General features: G+C 40.0%; 1 protein-coding gene across 2 annotated transcripts in view; it reads right to left on the bottom strand.

Moving 5' to 3' along the window:
• MDN1 (midasin AAA ATPase 1) overlaps positions 1-22,975 on the bottom strand; it is a 167,406-nt gene that overhangs the window by 35,450 nt on the left and 108,981 nt on the right. For both annotated transcript variants that reach the window (XM_082730557.1, XM_082730558.1), the window contains exons 53-70: positions 22,073-22,206; positions 18,486-18,643; positions 18,142-18,262; positions 17,555-17,765; positions 16,979-17,210; positions 16,546-16,672; positions 15,731-15,901; positions 10,791-11,005; positions 10,003-10,390; positions 9,132-9,241; positions 7,774-8,479; positions 6,051-6,212; positions 5,565-5,838; positions 4,359-4,594; positions 3,554-3,649; positions 2,810-2,904; positions 2,381-2,502; positions 1,699-1,845 (exon numbers count right to left, since the gene is read on the bottom strand). In XM_082730557.1, the coding sequence (XP_082586683.1) occupies positions 1,699-1,845; positions 2,381-2,502; positions 2,810-2,904; positions 3,554-3,649; positions 4,359-4,594; positions 5,565-5,838; positions 6,051-6,212; positions 7,774-8,479; positions 9,132-9,241; positions 10,003-10,390; positions 10,791-11,005; positions 15,731-15,901; positions 16,546-16,672; positions 16,979-17,210; positions 17,555-17,765; positions 18,142-18,262; positions 18,486-18,643; positions 22,073-22,206 (3,705 nt within the window). The remainder of the gene's footprint in view (positions 1-1,698; positions 1,846-2,380; positions 2,503-2,809; positions 2,905-3,553; positions 3,650-4,358; positions 4,595-5,564; positions 5,839-6,050; positions 6,213-7,773; positions 8,480-9,131; positions 9,242-10,002; positions 10,391-10,790; positions 11,006-15,730; positions 15,902-16,545; positions 16,673-16,978; positions 17,211-17,554; positions 17,766-18,141; positions 18,263-18,485; positions 18,644-22,072; positions 22,207-22,975) is intronic.

Genomic DNA, 22,975 nt, shown 5'->3' with positions numbered 1-22,975 from the left:
AAAAGATGGCGTAAAAGGCTCACCCTGACTGCTCATTCACAATCTAGAATCCTAGTTTCATTTCATCCAAATAGATGTGGTCAGGGACATTAATTAACAGAATTTTAGGTGCAGTTACTTGACATGGAACACAGCTCTCACTAGATCCAAGAATCTAATTATGGCCTGGTCCAAGCAAAAGCTTAGCAGGACACCTAACACTGTCTGGACAGAAAGATTTGCGGCCTCAACACACCAATATCCAAGATCTGCATTTGGCAACTGACCTCTGGCAGAGTCCACTAGCCAGGGCTTCATTTATTACCAGTTTGTACTTTAATATTGTTCTCTGGGTCTAATGTGTATCACTTTAAAAGATGATTAAAAGTGTCTCATTTAAAACCTGGTATGCAGGGGCGCCTGGGTGGCTCAGTAAGTTAAGCATCTGACTCTTGGTTTCAGTTCAGGTCATGATCTCATTGCTTGTGGGATCGAGCTCCCATGATACTCCACACTCAGTGTGGAGTCTGCTTGAGGGTCTCTGTCTCTGCCCCCACACCCCACATGCTCTCACTCACTCTCTCAAATAAACAAATAAAATCTTTCTAAATAATAAATATGCAACAAGACACCTACTCATGGAGAATTCAAAGCCTAATCCATTTAAACAGTGCACTGTAAAAGTATATATATGAAACCAAGAAATGTAATCAAGCAGTAAAACACTGTCTGAATGCAGACCATGATCTCAAGTTCTTCTATTTTTTCCCCCAAGAGTGAAAAATAGACTTCTCCATAGGAGAGCTAAAATACATTAATATTTGAAATTAAAGGTATAACAGTACCAGAATGCAGTCCAAAGAGTAAATCAAGTTACATAATTACATTTTAATGAACTAAATCTAAGAATGTCAATTGAATTACAATCTATTCAATATATTATTTCCTCTTAAGTAAAACTGCTCAAGAGTTAATCAGTAATGAATCATCTTGGAGCTATGCAACTTTTTAAAAAAATACAAATAATTGGGGCATTTGGGTGGCTCAGTGGGTTAAGCCTCTGCCTTCGGCTCAGGTCATGATCTCAGGGTCCTGGGATAGAGCCCTGCCCACATCCCCCAACCCCTGCCTCTCTGCCTACCTATGATCTCTGTCAAATAAATAAATAAAACTTTTTAAAAAAATACAAATTACCAATTTTAAGTGCTGTCAGCTATAATAACTTTGTTTTAACAGGTATTTTTGTTTTTTTAATGTAATTATTTTAATGTGCTTTGCATCTCCAGACAGTTTTCCCACATTTGGATAGAATGTTTAAGAGGTTGTAAACTTAGTAACTTATGAAAAGGGTAAAATAAAATTTTCTTGAGTGTAACTTGGAATAATTTAAGGGACACTTTATATACTTTTAAAAATCAGAACTTAATTGGGATGCCAGATTTATAGCAATTTGCATCTTTAATTTTCCAGATAATCTACAGGTTAGTATTTGATAAATGATTTTTAAAAGCAAATATGAATATTCTGTTAATTTATAATTTATTAACGTGTTATTACTATAACTAAAAATGTTATAGAGACTTTTAAATTCAGTCTTGCATAGAAAGACATGTATTAAGCAAAATTATGTGAATAAATATTGCCACAAAATTTTTTTTTAAAGTATATACAAAAAAAAAATACACACACAAACACACACACACACCCCTCCCTCCTTACCCTTTCCTTCAACTTGAGGCATCAACAAGACATGACAATGGAAAACCAGTAACATCTGAAGTCGTACGTGGAATTCTCCCAGTGAGGATCCTTCAATAAATGCTTGTAATGTGCTGACCAGCAACATCAGGGTCATCTGTTTGTCATCTTTAGAGATTCAAAGAGGAAACCATATGTACCTGCAACCATCACCCCATATTCATAACATGCACGTAATCTACTATAGGACACATTGAGGGATGGCAGGCAAGTAGACACCGCAAAGTGAAACTCTGAAGCAAGAAGGACCACAGGCAAATTCCAAGCTGATATAAACACAGATGCAGTCAAGAGATGTGTTAAATGCACTCAGAGCAAATTATGAGACTGAATTATAAGATGTTTGTTTCAAGCATGAAATGAAAACACTTTTAACTCAAGCATGCCAGCTAGTATCTAAGAAATCTTCATTATGACACATCTCTTGGAAATACAGAATAAAGAAACTTTATCTTATGACCAGCTTTCTAGAATTTGAAAAAGTCACTTAAAACTCTGAGGAATTCCATCGAGTCAAATGACGTATCCTATGTAAAAGCAGCAGTACCAGCAGACGTGGGAACAGGTTAAACCCCACACTCTGTAGCACTCTACAATTAGCCTGCAACTTCTAATGATGCAGGAATTGATGGACGGGAGTTACCTTCCTGCTCTTCCGTTTGCTCCTGCATGTGCTTCTCAAGCATCTGATAGATGGAGAACCAGTGCTTGGTGGACTTCTCAGTATGGCGCTTCATGGTATTATCCAAACTCATAGACCAGCAGCTGGAATGCGAGAGAAGAGGCCGAGCAGTCATCTAAGAAAACCCACTGGGAAGATTTGAAACTACTCAAGCAGAAGCTAAACATTCACTCTTCTCTCCTCCCAGGTGGAGATGGAGAAGACACCTAGTTTGCTGTCTTGGGAAGGTATGCCGTTGTCTGGTCTCTACCGAGATCACTTTAATGCCCTGCTTTTAATTCTGTGATTAATAACTGAAAAGCACATTCTCAGTCTATGCAGACACAAACTATCAAATGTCCCTACAGCATAAATTCAGGAGGGGAAGGAAAGTGACAGATTATCACTTACTTCAGTTCCAGTTTACGCCAACGAATGATCATCTGACTGACTAAATCGAGATGCTTCCGCAGAGAGAGAGCTCTACTGGCATTCTCCTCCCAATCCTAAAAAGCAAAGATAAAATTTACTATGGCCATTATTTAATCTCTTAATCACCGCCCGCTCTCAGGAATATCTTGGACCTTTAGTCTTTGAAGACCACAGGGCCTCTAAATAAGTTTTATGCCAATTTACCAATGAGTTTACATCCAGTGTACCAAGCTTCAAGTTGTTTCTGGTCACTTGACAGAACTTCAGCAAAGCCAAGTTTAGGCAAAAAGCAAAGGATTTAGTGAGCTGAGTCTGAATTGCTATTGTTAGACATGTGACCCCCTCCAAAGTGCAGAGCCCAAATGTGATAATCAGAGAATCACCAGATACTTCAGAGGATGCTGAGAGGACCAAGGGGCGTGATATATGCAGGCACGGGGCTAGTCTGGAAGTCCTCCAGGAAGCCAGGGCCAAAGGAGACCTCAGTACCAGTGGACACTGCATCCCACACTTGAGAACAGGGGAGGCATGTTTCACATGCCCAACAAGGCAAAAGCTTCACTTGTAATGATCGGACCCCATGCCAGAAAAACTGAAGAAGCTGATTCCTCTCTCCAATCCAAACTATAACTTTCTGTCCCTTTAACAATAACTCTGCCAAAAGATAAATCTTTTTTCAATTGACTACAAACTAAAATGAGAGGAGAGAGAGAATTATCTTACCTGTGCCTTTGCAAGGAGGATCTCTAAGCCATTCAGGAACTTTGAGATGGGACTGGAAAGTGGAAAACTACGAATCCTATCCATTACAACCAGCAGCTGCAGTAAACAGATAGACAGATAGATAAAAGATCTAGGCATTTCTGTGGGAATATCACCCAGTCACAGGTTACTGACTAGAGAACTGATGAAAGTTTTATGCAAAGTCCTTGCTTTATAACCACCTACGAAAACCATGGAAGAAACTTATCCAAACTCATGTGGATCTCAGATAAACACTTAACCTGCATTGCTCTTGAAAAAACATGGAGTTTGAGAAGATAATAATTATTATGATGATTTTTTTTAGTAATCTCTATAGCCAATGTGGGGTTTGAACTCACAACCCGGAGTCCGAGAGTCACATATTCTTCTGACTGAGCCAGCCAGGTGCCCCAGGATAATCTCTCTTAACCACTCTCCATTTTAAGAATTATTACAAAATTGGCTGAAAACTGTAAGTTAGGTCTGAGTTAAAACCACCAATCTTGAAAAAACCAGGCCTTTGCTAACATACATAGGTATATGAATAAATAGAGCAACACAGCAGCACTTTAACATGTGAACAGCAAACTATGACTAACAAAATTAATAGAATCCCAAACATCATTTATACAGTACAAACTGGTATGTCCATCCTGCAGGGAATAGTATCCCACTAAAGTGGGGTTTTGTGAATCTTTGTTAATGTATTGAAATATGCACATGAACATCCCCAGAGATGGCAGAGACCGTATCTTCAAGACTCCCTCCTCACTGGATGCCCTACCTGCTCAAGAGCCGGGTGTTCTGGCCATTCCTGTAGCAGCTGACTAACGGCCTCTGAGAAACCTTGAAGCACAGGTTGACAATGCCTTGCTTCTGGGACATTGGGATGCTGGTAGAAATCATAGGGCCCATCGGGCTTCACCATCAGATCTGATACTGCCTCACCAAAGAGAGTGTTATGGGAGAGGGTGCAGGCCAAAAGTTGGCTGCCCAAGAGTTGATCATTCAGTTCAGCTCCTGCGAAGTTAACAACATCATAGTAACGTCAGTGAACTCAGCAGGCTGAGCTATCAAGTTACAAAGATGACAAAAACATGCTCAAAAATAATGAACTACTGGAACAAATGAAGATATTTCAATGCCACTCATGCCCAAAGCAACATGGACCTAGAGGACTAGGACCGTAATATCATAAGAGTATCACCAAGTCTGCCAAGCTTCTTGGATATACAGAGGAACTCAGATACTTAGCTGTTATCAAGAAGCTACAGAGTTTGGTTTGATGGATTCAATTTCCTGGGTTTTGTCGCTGTCTTGGTAGGCAGAAAAGAAATTTAAAGCTTCCTTCCTAATAGCAAGGAAGAACTCATGAGATCATACAGGAAAGTGAATCAAATGAAATTCTCTAAGATTAATTTCTGAGTTCCCAGGTTGCTCCCAGGAATACAAGATATGAAAAGCACTGAAGCTATCAGAGGCAAATCAGTAATAATACTGAGGAACAAAACCATTTAAACTAAGTCTATATCCTTATTTTTTTTTATTTTTTTTTTTTAAGATTTTATTTATCTCTTTGACAGAGAGAGAGATCGAGAGAGAGATCACAAGTAGGCAGAGAGGCAGACAGAGAGAGAGGGGGAAGCAGGCTCCCTGCTGAGCAGAGAGCCTGATGCAGGGCTGGATCCCACGATCCTGGGATCACAACCCGAGTGGAAGGCAGAGGCTTTAACTCACTGAGCCACCCGGGTGCCCCATCCTTATTTTTTTAATCCCTTTACCCCAAAGTATTCAAATGATAAAAATCCACTATTGCAGAATTTTAAAAGAAGTTTTTTTGAAGTAGCTTGAGTCTCTTAAGCTAAGGAAACTCCCTCAAAAAGGAATTTAGCAAAAAACAGGGAGGTAATGATTTTAATTGTTCCAGAAGTAGCAATCACATCTTTTCATTTTAATTTCCCAAGAGTATAACAAAAGTAAACTGTCGTACCCATCAGAGGGTAGAAGTGTGTCACAAGAGATGCTCCAGTTTGATAGCAGGACAGAAGCAGGCCAAGGTAATGCTTTGTGTCGTGTGGCGGCAGAGTCTGTTGGTACCAGAGGGACCGGGCAAAGTTGAGGCACAGCTGCTGGTGAATCAGCATCACAGCCTGCATTGAGCTCTGGGAGAAGAGGGTGGGGTCTGTGGCTGCTCCCTCTTCTTGTCCATCTGAAGTTCCCTTCTTCTCTTCCAGCGTTGGTTCTACCAGAATATCTGCAAAATCCTGTCAATAACATTAGAGTAATTGAACAAAACCAAAATGCAGTTTTAAGCCAAAAGAAAGGCGCAAAGATGGAGCATGAACAATAAAAAAAATGAAGTAGTGACTTATATAAAGATATAGTAAAAACAACTAGATTATAAAACCATTCAAAGGTAACACAGGGGGTAGCAAGGGAAATTATTCCCAAACAAACCCTGTTACCAGCACCCAACCTTTTCATGAAGTGGGAACTGCCTTCTGAACTCCCGTTCTTCTTCCTCTTCCTCGCTCAGGGCTGTCCTGGAGTTCCTGCTCCTGTATCTGTAAAGGCTGTTTTCCTGCTCGGCCTTCTCTTGGGCTATGCGTTCCTGTTCATCCCACTCATTGATAATTTCCTGAAAAGTTACACATTTGGAAGGAAACTTACTTGTCTTCGCTGAGGTGCTTCAATGAACAAAGCAAAACTTATCAGCTCTTAATTTCTCATGATAACAAAAGTATATCCAAGTAAAAGCCAACATCCAAGAAATGAAATTCCAGGTCATCTAGAGAAAGTAAACTGTTTTCAAACGGTTTCTGCAGCAACCCATTTTCTAAATTCCCCCTTGCTGTACTGCCACTTTTTCACAGGTGTAAAAACTTGCTACAGTAATGTCACTGGAACTTCCTATCAGGAGTTAATGATGTTTTGTACTTAGGACAGGCTCTGGATAGGCACTGTGGAGGTTGTGATTCAGACTGCACATGGCCAGCAACTCAAGCAGCTGGCTCAGGAGTTCAGGAAAGGGAAATGAGGGGTGGGGGCAGGTGGCTGCAGGGCACCAATCAGATAAAACTGGGCTATACCTTAGCAGACACCTCTTAAATCCCCAGGAACTCTAAGATTTTAAGTCCGTAAGTCGGCAAAAACTATAAATCAAACAATACTCATGAGAACTGAGGAAATGAATATCCACCATTCAGAAAGATAATCTGTATTAAAATCTTAAGTGGTTAATCTTCATCCCAGCAGTTCTGCTTTCGAGAATTTATACCCAAAGACCTAGGTATAAGACTATCTGTGGTGATGGTGGTGGTGACATTTTCCAAGGTAGTAAAAAGACTACAAACATAAATGTCCTATGATAAGAAATTAATTACATGTCTTAGAGCATATCCATACAAAAAAAAAACCTAGGAAGCCATTCAGTATGATGCAGGTAAAGAACACCATAATTATAGAGGAAAATAATCACTAACTGCTGTTAAGTTTTTAAAGCAAAGTATAAAACAGAATGGACTTTACTAGTAGTTTGTAGAACTCTAGCAACTTAAAGACCAGTCTCAGAGATCAAAGAGGAGACAGAACTGTCCTCAATTAAAGCATGTCTTTTATCTATTACATATCAGGAAAATAGTCTAAGGCTTTCATTTTAAAAAGAGTTCTGCTAAAAAACAAAAATTTATAAACCACTGGACAAATGACTTAAATTTATGTCACAGACATACATGTACAGGTTCATGTATACACATAAACCTAGAATGGAACACACAAGTATGTTACCAGTTACACAGTTTTAATTGGTATAAGTCTTGTTTATATCTATTCTTTTAATTACATAAATTGAGAACAAATTGTTTTCATTGATAAGAGGAAAACAGACTTTCTTAATAACAGTTGAACTAGTACCTAGCCAAAACCACCATAAATAAAGTCAAAAGATAAACAAAAAACTAGGAGAAAATATTTGCAGTATCACAGATAAAGAGCTAACATCACTAATTTTTTCTAATCTCTTAAAAATTGAGGGACAAACACCCCCAAAACTGACAGCTGAATAGGAGACAGAAAGGAAGACACTAGACCCCATGCCGAACCAACTGGTCTCTTTCTACACAGAGTATTGCTGATGTTCTGCTTGTACTCCCAGCTCCCTTCAGAAGTAGGCTGGGGCTGCCCCTCAGAAATGGGCTTACCTGGCACACATGTCTGAAGAGCTGCAGGGCCCTTTGGTCCAGCTCGCCCTTGCACAGCACATGGGAGCGCAGGTAAAGGAGGGCATTCATCAGCAGCTGCTCCCGGGTGGGGAAAGGTCTCTGGCCTTTGCCTTCCAGCTCCTTTCCTCCTGAACGCTTGAGGATCAACTTCCCAAGGCCTCGAAGAACCTCCTCCGACTTCACTGAGCATAAAGTGTCTGCATGGGCATAGTAAGTGGGGAAGGCGGGGCCCACCGATGGAAAAGCCAGCAGGGATGAGGCCAGGGTAGCCAGCCTGTCTGCACAGACCACACTGCTGTGGAGTGAAGCGTAGACCTCAGATGCAACCAGCCTCATGCCATGCTGCAACTGCAGGATGGATGCCTGCAGCGGGGCCACAGAGTCTGGATACAGGGCATAATCTTCAGCCAGCCGCTTCCTGAACTGGTGGTGGGACTGCTGCCAGGAAGCCTCCTCCTTCAGAAGATTCTGGGCCACCTGGGCAGACCGAGGCCCATCCATGCAAAGGGCCTGCAGGAGCCGTGTGAGCAGATCCTGAACAGCAGGGGCCTTGGCAATGCTGGTGACGTAGTGGTGGATCTCCTGCACCAGTGACTCGTAGGCAGGCACCTGGGGTCTGAAGGCCTGCTTCTTTGACAGGCTGCAGATTAAGTTCTCCAGATGATCAATTCTTTGGCGAAGTAGTCTAAAGGCAAATCAACATAATATGCAAATTCTGTCAGGAGGAAAACAGCAAATCTAGACTGATCCCTTAACTAGGAAAACAAAATGAAGGCATATCAGCTGCTGAGGAATAATATGAAGAAAATATTGACAATTATAATGTAAACGAGTAATGGGTCATTTATCACACGCCACACATGGTGTTAAGTAACACAGATGTGTATTTCATCCAAGTCTAATCACAATTCACTCAAGGAGCTGCTATGATCCTCCTTTCACAGACATGGACTCTAAGGCTCAAAGGCATTAAGTGACCTATACAAAGTCTAAAGCCAAAGGATAGAACAGGACTGGAACTCAGACCTACGACACTGCACAGTATTTATCAAGACAGCAAACCCACACAGTGCACACCATTACACCCAACTTCTGTCATGCTGAAAATCAGTTCAGTGGTTTCAATCCACCTAGCCCCATGTGAATCCTGCCCTTCCTTTCAGAGTATTAATTTTTCCTGACTATAACCATGGCTTTAGGATCTTACTGCTAATGTAGAGACATGTATTATCACCTCTAACACTACAATTACATTGTAAAGATAAACCTAAAAATGTCTTTAAAATAACAAAAACAAAAACAAAAAAAACAGAACAACACAATTACTCTGCTGTTACCTAATGTGAGGATGAGAGTGACGGAAAATGACTTCATCTTCCAGGTCTGTTCCAGTCAGTAGCTGGGATGAGAGGTTTCGGGTCTTCCACTCACACTGTAGCTGGTGTAACTAACAGAAAGGGAGAAGTTGGTCTGCTGTGCCCAGCTATGACCATGTCCAAGACGACAATGCCCTGGGGAAGGGCAGAGCAACTGGATGGAAGGAACCTGGGCTCTTGAATGACCCAAGAGCAGGGGCTTTTGCTCCATGAACCTCCACTCACCTTGGAGCTTCTAGATAAAAGAAACTATCTTATTCACACGACCGGACTTGACTCTGCTTTAGCAGCTTAGTCTTTACCAACTCATATACTAGTTCCATATTTTGAAGAAGGAAAATTATACCACTATCGTTATGTTTGGGTTAGAAGTTCAACTATCAAGGGATACCACTTAATCTAAATCTACTTGATTCCTGAATTTTAGATAAACACCCAAACGTTAAAACGTTAAAACGTTTAGATAAATCATATCTAAAGAAATTATTCAAGTCCAAATATTCGAAACTTAGTTCAAATACAGGGAGTATGGATAGGAGATACACTAGTTCTCTGGCAATGCCTCAGGTGTTCTACCGTTAAGACCTCTGTCTATTGCAGCCTATTGGCAAATTAGGAAGGGCCCCTCCAAGTACCGAAGCTTACTCAGAGGAACTCTCAAGGAAGAAAATGCAGTCTTTAGAACACACCCCTGGGATGTCACAGGGTAGCCTGTACAAAATCATCCCTCTGGTGCTGTAAGCATCCAAAGGGCAATACAAGGAGTAATATACTAAGCACACCCACCCAGTCAGGGAAGGAGCCCATGCTCCAGACTCTCACCCCTCCATACCTCTTCCTTAGCATACTTGAGCTTGTATTCCTTCTTCACTGCAGGGTCAAAGCGTGCCTGCGGAAGCCATGTCTGAATCTGCAGCAAGCCAAGGCTCACCCAGAGGCTCCCACGGCGGGCTGGCTCGGGAAGGTCCTTTTTACTGTCCCCTTCCCCAAACAAGTGGCGCAGGGAGGTGAGCAAGAGGCATAGCAGTTCTTTGGGCAGGGCCTCCTGCCCAGCCATGTCCCCAAGGGTCTGGCCCACAATTTGGAAGGCCTGGCTGTCCCCAAGCAGCAGCTGTTCACAGTTCTGCATGTACTCCTGCCGCCGGGACTCAGGGAGCAGCTCTGCCAAACCTGCCAGGTGTCGGCACAGCACAAGCCCCTGGAGCTGCGAATCCGTGCGTCTGCAGAGATAAGGAAGCACTTACAGGCTTGCACTACAATCCAACAGCGTTCCTTTCTCACACTCTCATCCCCTCAGAAAATGACACAGCAGACTGCACTGCCAATAGTTAAAGGTGAATTTCTTTTCTCAATTAATCCTACATGCTTTTCCAAGTCCCCTCTCTTTATCACAATAGACTTCAAATTGACAGAGGCACGGGCCAGCTCATAATAGCCTGTCGTGGGCTAAAAACCTACTGATCCACCTGGAAAACATACTTGCCTTCAGCAACCAAAACTAGCCTCTACAGAAAAAAGTTCTGAGTTTTCTGCTATATGCTCTGTAGGAAAGACAGACCATTACAGTTTGTGGCGGGAGACCTGGAAGCGGGTAGACGTGGGGACCCATGGTAAGAATACCTGAACTCTGCGACCGAAGGCACGGCCATGTTCGTCCAAAGCGCCAGGCTGATGTCCTGGAGCTGCACAGCTCTCTCAACCCACTCCCCCAGGGTGACATGTGAGGAGGACAGGATGGGGAAGCCGCTCACATCCCAGGGACTTGCTCTGCAGCTGCTGGTCAAGACTTCAAAGCAGCACTTGGAGAACACAGCTCTACTGAGACAGCCGGGGCCCTGATGGATGAAGAGAGATCATGCATCTTTTAAAAATTAACTAAAAGGATTTCAACAAGCAGAACTGAGCACTTCAGAGGTAAGAAAGAAAAAGAAAAGGAGGCCCAGGTTGCTAAGACCAGGTAAACCTCAACCAGAGTACGGACTGGGGTCTGGTGTTAACAGGCTTTAAAGAAACAGACTCCATTCTCAAAGAATGAGGAACAATTGGTGCTTCACTACAGCAAGAAAATCCCTCCCCGCTGGGCAAAGGGAAGACCATTCCTGCAGTAGAGCTTGGGGCCCACTGCAGGAAGGTGACTTGGGAAGCCGGGAAAAGAGTGAGAAGATAGACGTTAAGAGTCAGGGACAAAGGAGCGCCTTGGTAGCACAGCTGGTTAAGTTTAGCTCAGGTCCTGATCCCAGGGCCCTGGGATCAAGCCCCACATCGGGCTCCCTGATCCATGCGGAGTCTGTTTCTCCCCCTGCTTGTGCTCTCTTGCTCATGCTCTCTTTCTCAAATAAATAAAAGCTCTTAAAAAAAAAAAAAAAAAGACAGTCAGAGACACAGTTTGTTGAACCAGTGCTCCTTGGACTGTGCATCTGGGACACACTAACAGCTGCCCACAGCAAAGGATTAGGTGGTTAAATACATAAAATGGGAAACACTATATACTCTGGAACTCTTGGGGATCCATGAGATCTATCACTAAAGGCTTTGAGAAGTGTGTTATAATAAAGAAATCAATTTTGAGGGGCATCTGGCTGGGCTTAGTCAGAAGAGTATGTGACTCTTGATCTCAGAGTCATGAGTTGGAGTATCATATTTGATAGAGCAAGAGAACAGAAGAGTCCCAAACAAAGCCATGAACATCTGTGGGACTAAAGTATGATAAAGGTGGCATTTCAAATGAAAGGGGAAAGGATAGATTAGTCAAACACGATGGTGTTACTTTGCCTTTGGATGTACTGTTAGTATAAAATATTTGTATACCTATCTTACAAAACAAGATCTCCAGATGTAACTGATTATTTAAATATAAAACAGAACAAACATATATAAGAAAATACTGGCAAATGGTTAGCTCTAGGGATAGTGAAAACTTTTTTTTAAAGCATGACACCAAAGCCAGAAAATAGAAAGTCACCCAAGTATTTTAAAAGAGAACATTATAAAACTTGAGACACAAGAGAACATTAGAAATATATTTCCGACCGCATGATGGGTAAAGGTTTAATATCCATAATATATAAAGAGATCTTCAATAAGAAAATGATCATGAATTCAAGTTTTTTTTTTTTTTTTACAAAATGAGCAATAAACACAACTGAATAATTCAGAAAATGAAACTTTATACATATGTGTAAAGATGTCTAATCTCAACAAAATAATCAGGAGTACAAATTCAAATGAGATTTTAAAAATTGAATAATTGGCAATAATTAAAAATGTTGATAGCATCTAGTGTATCAAGGATATGAAGAAACAGGTTCTCACAGATACAATAAGTGAAACTGTGCTCTAGTCCTACATCTTCCTGTAATCATCCAGGACTTTGTGACCTCCCCCCTACTAGCTCCTAGCATGTTTATAAAAGTAAACATACCCTGGTGCTGATAGCAGCATTATCAAACAGACAAATTATGGAAACAGCCCAAATGTCCATTGGCTAATAAATGAATAAAATAGATGTGAGGTTTGTGTCACACACACACACACACACACACACACACACAGAGAGAGAGAGAGAGAGAGAGAGAGGAATATTAATCAGCCATAAAAAAGAATGAAATCTTGCTATTTGCAATGCATGGATGGAGCTAGAGTATTATATGCTAAGTGAATTAAGTCAGAGAATAACAAATACCATATAATTTCACTTTTATGTAGAATTTAAGAAACAAATGAACATGGGGGAGAAAAGAGGCAAAAAAGAAACAGAGTCAACTATAGGAAATAAACTTACGGTTACTAGAGGGAAAGTTGGGGGGAATGGTTTAAACAGGCAACGGGTATTTAAGGAGGGCACTTGTGATAAACACCAGGTATTGTGTGTAAGTGATGAATCACTAAATTCTACACCTGAAACTAACATTACTCTGTATATTAACTAATTGGAATTTAAAAACCGGGGGTGGGGAGGTAAAAATCAAAATCCACCTGCTCAGACATTCTGAGAATGGCCACGAATTTCTTTAACTGTGCAGACATTCTGACCAAGGATTAAATTCCAATTCTTATAATATGTCCACAGAAATACTAGAATAAACAGACAAAGGTTAATGTAATAGCAGTTGGTGCAGGTATGATTGTTATAGAAAGGGGGGAAATAAAGCAAGAAATCTCCACATTTATGAATAAGCAAGTAATTAAATAAATTCCAACACAGGGGCGCCTGGGTGGCTCAGTGGGTTAAATCCTCTGCCTTTGGCTCAGGTCATGATCTCAGGGTCCTGGGATCGGGCCCGCATTGGGCTCACTGCTCAGTGGGGAGCCTGCTTCCCCCTCTCTCTCTGCCTGCCTCTCTGCCTACTTGTGATCTCTTTCTGTCAAATAAATAAATAAAATCATACGAAAAGTTAAAAAAATAAATTCCAACACATTAGAACAATGGGATACCTTAAAAAGAATAAGCTGGAATGACATGCTTCCATGACATATTATGTGAACAAAGAAAGCGACCTTATTTTTGTTTACGTATACATTTAATATAAAATATATGTAAAAGAGATAAAGAACAAAGAGTAGTTATTTCTAGAGAATTCTAGTAAGTATCTACCTATGTAAAGTTGATACCTGAACACAGGGGTTAGGGGTGGCAACCCTCCTGTGCAATAAAAAAAATCCACGTATTTAATGGCTAACTACCCCAAAATGTAACTATGTACAGTACAGTAGAACAAGACACCAGGGGTCTTCTCATCCCCAAAGTTAGCAAAGTTGGACCAAGGAGGAATATCTGCTACTTGTTCCTCTACCCAAGAATTCACAATTTCCTTCCAAATAGAATGCAGAGAAAGGCAAAGAACCAGGGAAGGCAGACTACCTTTACTCACCTTTTCCAGGTTACTTGCTCCACCTGACTCCTGCTGCATGGTTCTAACACAGTTTCTGCTTACAGGAAATTCTGGCAAGCAGAGAGCCAGCTGCCACTATTCCTGTGATATTAACTCCCTGCCTTGGACTTTCAGCACCACAGACAACACCCCTCCCTACTGTACCCTCTGCCACCAAAAATCCTACTAAGCCCTTATCCTGTCCCCTGTTGTTTTCCTAGACTCCTTACCTCAGGGAGTCATCATTCTGTGGTCCTTTGTCAACTCCAGCAGTGACAGGCCCTGTCACTTCAGTGAGACACCTGCCAACACCCACCATCCCTTCGTACCTTTCTCAGTTCAATAGCTCAATGAACAGAGCTTTGCCCAGGTAGTGGGAATAAAGAAGAGTGCCAGAATCAGGGGAGAGCCCTGTCGTTCCAGCCTTCCTTGCATCTTTCCTTTACCCTCCCTTTGCTTCTAGGCGTTTGGTTCGACCTGACTTTTCAATCACAACATAAAATACATATTTACTGAGAAAAATCCATGTCTAAGTGACCCTGTGCAGTTCAAACCCTGTCTTGTTCAAGGGTCAACTCTATATACACACACATATACATATGTACATATACATTACTATACTGTTAAAATATTTAATAACTAGAAAAAATGTATTTTATAATTAGAGAAGAAAGTGAAGACTTTTTTATTATTATTTTAGAGAGAGAGAGCATGAGCAGAGAGGGTGGAGCAGAGGGGGAAAGAATCCCCAGGCAGGCCCTGCACTGTGTGTGGAGCCTGACCTGGGGCTCAATCTTACCATTCTGAGAGCATGACCTGAGCTAAAACCAAGAGTCAGATGTTCAACGACTGAGCCAACCAGACAGCTCAAGTGAAGATGTTTAACCCAAATGGTTTAAGACAGAGTATCTTTTTTTTTTTTTTAAAGATTTTATTTATTGGGGCGCCTGGGTGGCTCAGTGGTTTAAGCCTCTGCCTTCAGCTTAGGTCATGATCTCAGGATCCTGGGATCGAGGCCCACATCAGGCTCTCTGCTCAGCAGGGAGCCTGCTCCCCCCCCCCTCTCTGCCTGCCTCTCTGCCTACTTGTGATCTCTATCAAATAAATAAATAAAATCTAAAAAAAAAAAAAGATTTTATTTATTTATCAGAGAGAGAGAGGGGGAGAGAGCGAGCACAGGCAGACAGGATGGCAGGCAGAGGCAGAGGGAGAAGCAGGCTCCCTGCTGAGCAAGGAGCCCGATGCGGGACTCGATCCCAGGATGCTGGAATCATGACCCAAGCCGAAGGCAGCTGCTCAACCAACTGAGCCACCCAGGCGTCCCAAGACAGAGTATCTTTTTTGAAGATATTCTTACTAACATCCTGCAGAAAATAAAGTATTGCAATCGCTTACTTAGTTACTGCTCTGTCCTAGGAATAAATGTTTATTGCTAGATGGGAACCTGGGTGGCTCAGTGGGTTAAGCCTCTGCCTTCGGCTCACGTCATGATCTCAGGGTCCCGGGATCGAGCCCCGCATTGGGCTCTCTGCTCAGCGGGGAGCCTGTTTCCCCCCTCTCTCTGTCTGTCTCTCTGCCTACTTGTGATCTCTCTCTGTGTCAAATAAATAAATAAAATCCTTTTAAAAAATGTTTATTACTAGATCAAGAATTGTTATCAAACACTTATATGATTTTATGCCAACAAACCTTCAATGTGGAGTCCAAAAGGGACTTGGGCATCTCCCTCTGCTCTATACCAGGCAGAGGGCTCCACATTAGCCAGTACTCTGGATTTGTAGTCACAGTACTACTCCAAAAAGACATAAATGTGGAATTAAACAAGTCAGACCACAAGGAAATAATTTCTTCAGTAGACACCTAAAGATAAACAGATAAAAGAATATTTGAGAAAAATTCTATTAATCAAGTTATGAGGTCTCCCTCTTGTAAGACTCATCTAAAATTAACATGGGTTTAAATATATTAATTCTAAAGTCCCTGATTCCCTACCACCCTGGTCATCTTGGTTAAGCCACTTATCTTGTTTATAATTTTAGAAAACTGAGATCTGTTTTTTATAAGGCTCATGAGGAAATATAAGTGAATCATACAATTATAATATCAGCAAAACAGGTAAATAAACAAAAGCATTATAAAAAAATTAATGTTGCACTAATGAAGTTATAATAACTGTTGTTTACCACTATTGACATTCGATAGTTACTCTGGGGGAAAGAGTTAAAACACTCACATGTATGTATTTTTGCACAAACAATAAAAATAAGCAAATAATTTAGTGTTATTTAACTGGAAACCAAACAGAATGATTCTGTGATAAGAGTTGAGGAATACCCAGGTAATTAATGCAAAAAAACACTCAAAATTCTCCCCTTTCAAAGTTAATTCAAGTAAGACTGAGTTTTGGACATAAACAGAACATTCTGAAACCAGTCTGCCACAGAAAGGTTAACTGGGCCATAGCATTAAGAAGCTTTATCTCCCTTTTTGATCTTAGTTTTTACCTTCTGATGGTGCAATAGGAACCAAAGATCTCGAAGCTCTTGTGGAGCAATTGGTGTGTGCTTAAGACAAAATGTGATGTGATGACGGATCTCCTCCTCTATCTGCGGTTGCTGATTTTTGCTGGACCTGTTCCACAAATAAAGAGGAAGAAAGGATGGGTTGTGGACTGTCAATAAACTGCTAGAAATCTGTTACGTATGGGAAGATGGAACACACAGAATGCATTTATTAAAATACAAACAAGCAATTTTACTGGAAAGACACCTAGTAACTTGAAAAGGTGGAGTCAAAACAGGCAAAGAATCAGTGGCAACAGACTTCCCTTGGTTTTAGTAGCCAGTCCCCTTTAAGACAAGTCTGTGCTATGTTTCACATGTAGGATCCATAGAATAACCTAACAAAAAAAAAGTTCCCCCAAGGAAAATGGCTCACCTTCTTAGACAAGCCTGTGTCATAAAATCAGCTGTCACTTTGTACTGCCAAAGCATAGCTAGGTACTCCATTGGAGGCCATAACTGAACATTCCTGGTGAGTTGGATTAAGGAGGTAAAGTCTGGTTGGAACAGGGAGGAAGCTTCATTGTGCTTTTTTTCGAGAAAACCAAGTGAAATTCCTTTGGCTTTTAGTTCTGAACAATGGGCATTCACAATATTCTTCAACTCATCTGGACAAGAAGACACATGCAATATTAACAGCAGAGCGGTCAATAGAACAGGCTCAGATTCCCAAGAACTAGTTATGTGACTGTGAGTTTTGTACCTGTGAGATGACGTCACTAATACCTGCACGATTCTGATGACAGAATTAAACAGTACCTGTAAAGCCCATCTCTCTGCCTGACACACTCACTTAATGGTAGTTATAGCATACCCAGAAAAGGGAAAGAGAAAAGGAAAAAAGAAACAGAAAAAAAGAAAATCTAAGGGAAAAACTTAAAAACTTATTGGCTGTAGAGCGGCAAATAGTTCTGGAGCCTCTGTCAGCAGGCTAAACTCTAGAGTATATTACCTGGGTTGGCATCTTCCAGAATATTAGCTTTGAGGATTAATCCCCAGGCCTGCAAGAGACTTTTCTTTAAAGTCCATTCAGAAGCAACCACTTGGAGACGATTAATGTCTTCCCACCATCCACTTTCCCCAAGGGCAGACATCCGCTCTCTGATGGCAAGTGCTTTGTGAAGGACTTTCAATTGAGACAAACACTCCACCACCAGCTTGTTCTGAAACAATAAAACCCAGGAGAACCTACTATAGAGGAGAAATGAGGTTCTTTTTACCAGCCTGTTACGTCTAAAAAAAAATATGAAACGTTTCCACAACGCTTCTAGAAAAACGTAAGGTTTGTTTACTCCTGTTACTCTCAGGAGGTTTTATAGTAATAAAGTTAAAACTCTACTCAGATGCAACACTCTCCAAGAATAAGCAAAATGTTAACACTTAACTAATCAGTTAAGTACACTATTCACAGATGTACTGTGAACATCTGAAAGTTAAGTGTTATTGGAAAGGATGAGTCTAGTTGAATGGCAGTCCCCAGGCTCCAGAACTTCAGAAAAGGTCAAATCTTAGTGTTTACGACACGTTTCTAAGCTGTACCTTAAAAGGAAATGGTCGTCCCAGGAACTTTTGCAACTTCTTTATACCAGTGAAGCCACCTGTCGGGCTCCCCAAGCAATTCTGAATATGTTCTGAGACCGTCTGAATCTCTTTGTAGTATCTTTAAAGAAGGAGAAAAGGGCAGAGGGAAGTAAGGAAAGAGGGAAATGCTGGATAGTGTAGAGACACAGTAGAGACATGATTTACATTTTATATTTGCTTTATATTCACCAATAGACTACGGGAATCAACCAAAGTAAAGCAAGAAGCTTCAATTCCAAACCCTTTTTTATCATCATCAGTACTATAGATGTTGACATTATTACTCCAAATAGGAGTCTTACTTGTCCTCGTGGTTCATTAGGAGTTGGGGAATCTGACGGACCAAATGTTTTAAAACCCAGTGCCAGTGAAGGGCAAGCAGGGCGAGGCCTGGAGCATCCACTTTTACTGTGTCAGCCACAGTCCAAAACCGATCCCGCCACCGCAGAGAATCCAAGATCTAAAAACAAAGTAAACCAAACTACTCAAAAACATTTCTCAGGAAAAGACACAAGACACAGATTTCAATTGTTAATCAATACTTAACATACCCACATAAATGGTCTAGCATTCGAATGAAATATTTTTAGGGACATTAAAGCAGCCAGAGAAGGCACAGCTTTTTTCCTCCAACCACTTGAAGTTCAGAGCTATTTCCTTAGAGAAAATGGAATTATTGGGTCATATGGTATGTATACATGCAATTTTATTAGACACTGCCAACTTCTCTTACAAAGCAGCTGCACTATTTTATATTCCAACCAGCAGCACATGCGTATTTCAGTTGTTCTGTTTCCTTACCAATACTTACTACTGTTAGTGATTTTAATTTTAGCCATTTCGTGGGTGGTACTTCACTGTGGTTTCAATTACACTTCTTTGATAACTAGTGATGTTGCAACTTTTGAAGTTCTTACTAAGCATTCATATATCTTCTGAAAAGCATCTATTCAAAGTATCTTGCCCATTTAAAAATTTGGGCTGCTCTAGTTTATATAATTTACATATAGTTTCTATATAATACAATTATAATTTCATGTATACAGCCCGTTTTTTAACAGTTTCTCCCAGTGTTTTCATTTTCTTAACATTGTCAATTAAGAACAGAAGTTTTTGGGCACCTGGGTGGCCCAGTGGGTTCAGCATCTGCCTTCAGCTAGGGTCATGATCCAGAGTGAGTCCACATCGGGCTTCCTCCTCTGCGGGATGCCTGCTTCTCCCTCTGCCACCCCCCCATCTCTCATGAATAAATAAATACAATCTTTAAAAAAACCCAAGTTTTTGATTTTGACAAATCTTTTTTTTTTTTTAATATTTTTTATTTATTTATTTGACCGACAGAGATCACAAGTAGGCCGAGAGGCAGGCAGAGAGAGAGAGAGAGAGGAAGCAGGCTCCCCGCTGAGCAGAGAGCCGGATGCGGGACTCGATCCCGGGACCCCGAGATCATGACCTGAGCCGAAGGCAGCGACTTAACCCACTGAGCCACCCAGGCGCCCTGATTTTGACAAATCTTATCAGATTTTTTCTTTTATGAAGAATCTCTGAAATCTTTGCCTATCCTCAGGTTACGAAGATTTTCTCCCATGTTTTCTTTTAGACAGTACATAGTTTTAGCTTTTATATTTAGATTTATGACCCATTTTTGAGGTAATTTTTCTATATAATGTAAGACAGGGGTAAAAAGGCTCATTTTTAACTTTATTATATGAACTTTATTATACTTGTTCCATCACAATTTGTTGAATACACTGTTTTTCCCCATTAAAATATCTTTACACTTTTAGAAGAAAAAAAATCAATTAACTCTAAGATCTATTTCTGAATTCCTTTTGGTTTCACTGGTCTACATGTCTATCCTTGTGTTAATACCTACTGTTTTCACTAAGGTAGGTTTGTAATGCAAATCAGGTGTGTCTCTATCATTGCTCTTCTAAATTTTTTTTTTTTTAAGATTTTATTTATTTATTTGAAAGAGAGAGATGGTGGGAACAGGAACACGAGCGGGGTAGTAGAACAAGGAAAGCAAGCTTCACCCCACCCCAGCAGGGAGACTGATGAGGAGCTCCATCCTAGGATCCTGGAATCATGACCTGAGACAGAGGCAGGAGCGCTGGCGCCCCCTAAAAGCTATTTTTTACAGCAAAGTTGTCTCAAGATTTCTTGAGTGTTTTCTCTCCTAGATTCCATGAGGTAAAAGCTACTTTCATAATATCAAATTATTTTCCTTTTTTTCCACTATGTTGACATTTGTACTGACAGTACCAGAAAAAGAGGGGGCATGGGTGGGATGGACAAACTGTGACGGGGTATCTGGTAAACACTATATATTGAAAATGAAGGGAATCTGTCAGCTCAAGAAAAGCAACTGAGAGTATTTGTTGCCAGTGATAAAAGTCAAGCTTTCAAAGCAAAACCCAGAACTTTGAAAAACCAAGACCCTGACAAATTCCCAATATTTCAAAATTCTGATGAGGTTTGTGATAGTTGTACATAAGCATGACTCTGCTGACACTGAAGAATGGTTTGTCAACATTTGGAAGATCTGGTAACTCTGTGAACAATATTTTCCAAATTACCAAAGCACGAGCTCAATCTCTACAAGAGTAAGAGTCCATCCAAAGTGCAAGCCAGATGAATGGATTTTGATGCATGACAAATTTGGTGTATTTTTTTCAGATTCCACATTACAAGTAAACTTTAGAAAACTATCACTTGTCAAGCTGTGGTTCAGGACCAAAGACAATTATTCACAATTATATGAAATGGCAATGAAGATATGAGGTTGGAAAAGGGAGGAGTATAATTATATGAATAGAGGCTGAAACAACACAACGTAAGAGAATGAATGCAAAAACAGAGTCCATTTTCTTCTGTTAATCCAGATATTAAAGAGACTTGAAGAAATGTAAAAACACAGTTGTACTTTCCATTAATTTGTTTTGAAAAACAGCTCTCATTAAAAATTCTATTCCTATTAACATTAAATGGATTTGCTGTGTTTTTTAAGCAAACTAATAAATATATATTGTATTTCTCAGATTTATTTCCTAATATAGTAAATACGGACAGATGTGACGATATAAACAAAAGTTCTTTAGAGTCTTTGGTAAACTTTTTGGACTCAAGACTCATTTATGGTCTTAAAAGTTAAGACCTACTGTTCTAGTTTATTGAAATTACTAGAATAATCTGGATTTAAAACTCAAGACAATCCATACACAATAATGATGTCTAAGAAGGCTTAAGTGGATTAAAATACAAATTAAAATTCCAGTGTTCTCCAAGAGGTAGAGAGATTGTACCATATACATTTGATGGAATATTACCTGGAAATAAAAAGAGATGAACTCTTGATACACTAAACAATTTGGATACATCTCAAAATAACTGTTTTGAGTTAAAAAAAAGCCAGACAAAAAGTATACTGCATAATTCCATTATATAAAATGCTAGGGGCGCCTAGATGGCTCAGTGGGTTAAAATGCTAGAAAAATGCAACTGACCAAAAGCATATTAATATACCTGGTTTAGGGTGGGGGCAAGGGAGAGAAAGGAACTACAAAAGAACACGAGGAAAGGCTTGAGGGTATGTACTGGATATGTTCACTATTGTGGTAACGGCTTCACAGGCGTATACATGCCAAACATAAAATTCTACACTTCAAATATATGCTATTTATTATGTCAATTATATACCCACAAAGCTCTAAGATTTTATATATATTATATATATATATATATATATATAAATATATATCTGTTAAAAACAATTAAATTTCTCAAGTAATATTGGATATATAATAACAACATTATAGTTCGTCTCACCACTAAAAATCTTAAACATTTGTCTTGAAACAAAATAAAAACATGAGGTACATTTCCTCACCTCAATGACATTGGCATTGGATACGATCTCCTGAGATGACTGGACCCAGAGCAGGATTAGTGCATCGCAAAGTTCAAAAAAAGCAGCAAGATTGACCACAATTTCAGGGGGCAGACTGTGATAGCTCTCTGGATCTTAGAGTTGACATAAATAAGAACATTCGATCAGATTTAAATTAATCTCTGGACATTTTCAAAGTCAACTGCAATATGGAACTTAATTGCAACTCCAGTATGAAGGTCTGTTTTGAAAGGTCAAAACTGAAAGCAAACTCGTAGCCTACTATTACCATATTAAATTTAAAAGATCAGGTATGCATATCTATAGAAGTTCTTAACATCTTAGTGAAAAATTAAAATTACTGAGCAATAATGGATATTTTAAACAAATACGTGTTTAAATACAAAACAAAAACAAAGTGTATAAATGTTTGAATGAATAAACAGCACAGAGGAGAGAATACAAATGAAGGTACTGTTAACAAGAACTGCTTCAAAGGCAGACTTCACTTTTTATGCTTCCATACAGTCCAAATTTTTTCCAGCAAGTGCAGATATCTTTTCAATTTAAAAAAATAAAGGAAGGATGAAGAAAGAACCTATTACCAAATACTTAGAAGCATGAACTTTTTGAGTCAACAGATCTAGATTTCAAATTTTAGCTCTGTTACTTGCTAGAGATGTGACCATTAGGATCTCTGCACATCCCTCTCCTCTTATCACAAAATAAGATCTACACTACATAAGGTTACTGTAAAAAGTAAATAAAATTGAGGACATGTACAAAGCAGTTACTCATTACTATTGAACAATCAGGCCAGCAAATCAAAAGAAATCAGTAAAATGGCAGCAGCTGCTAAAGGTCTCTTAAGCAACATTCTATGATCAGATACATAACTCAAGA

Source organism: Mustela nivalis, assembly GCF_964662115.1.
Source record: "Mustela nivalis genome assembly, chromosome: 5".
NCBI lineage: Eukaryota > Metazoa > Chordata > Mammalia > Carnivora > Mustelidae > Mustela > Mustela nivalis.
The sequence above is the reverse complement of the archived record's forward strand: the minus strand, read 5'-3'. Positions and strand labels throughout refer to the sequence as shown.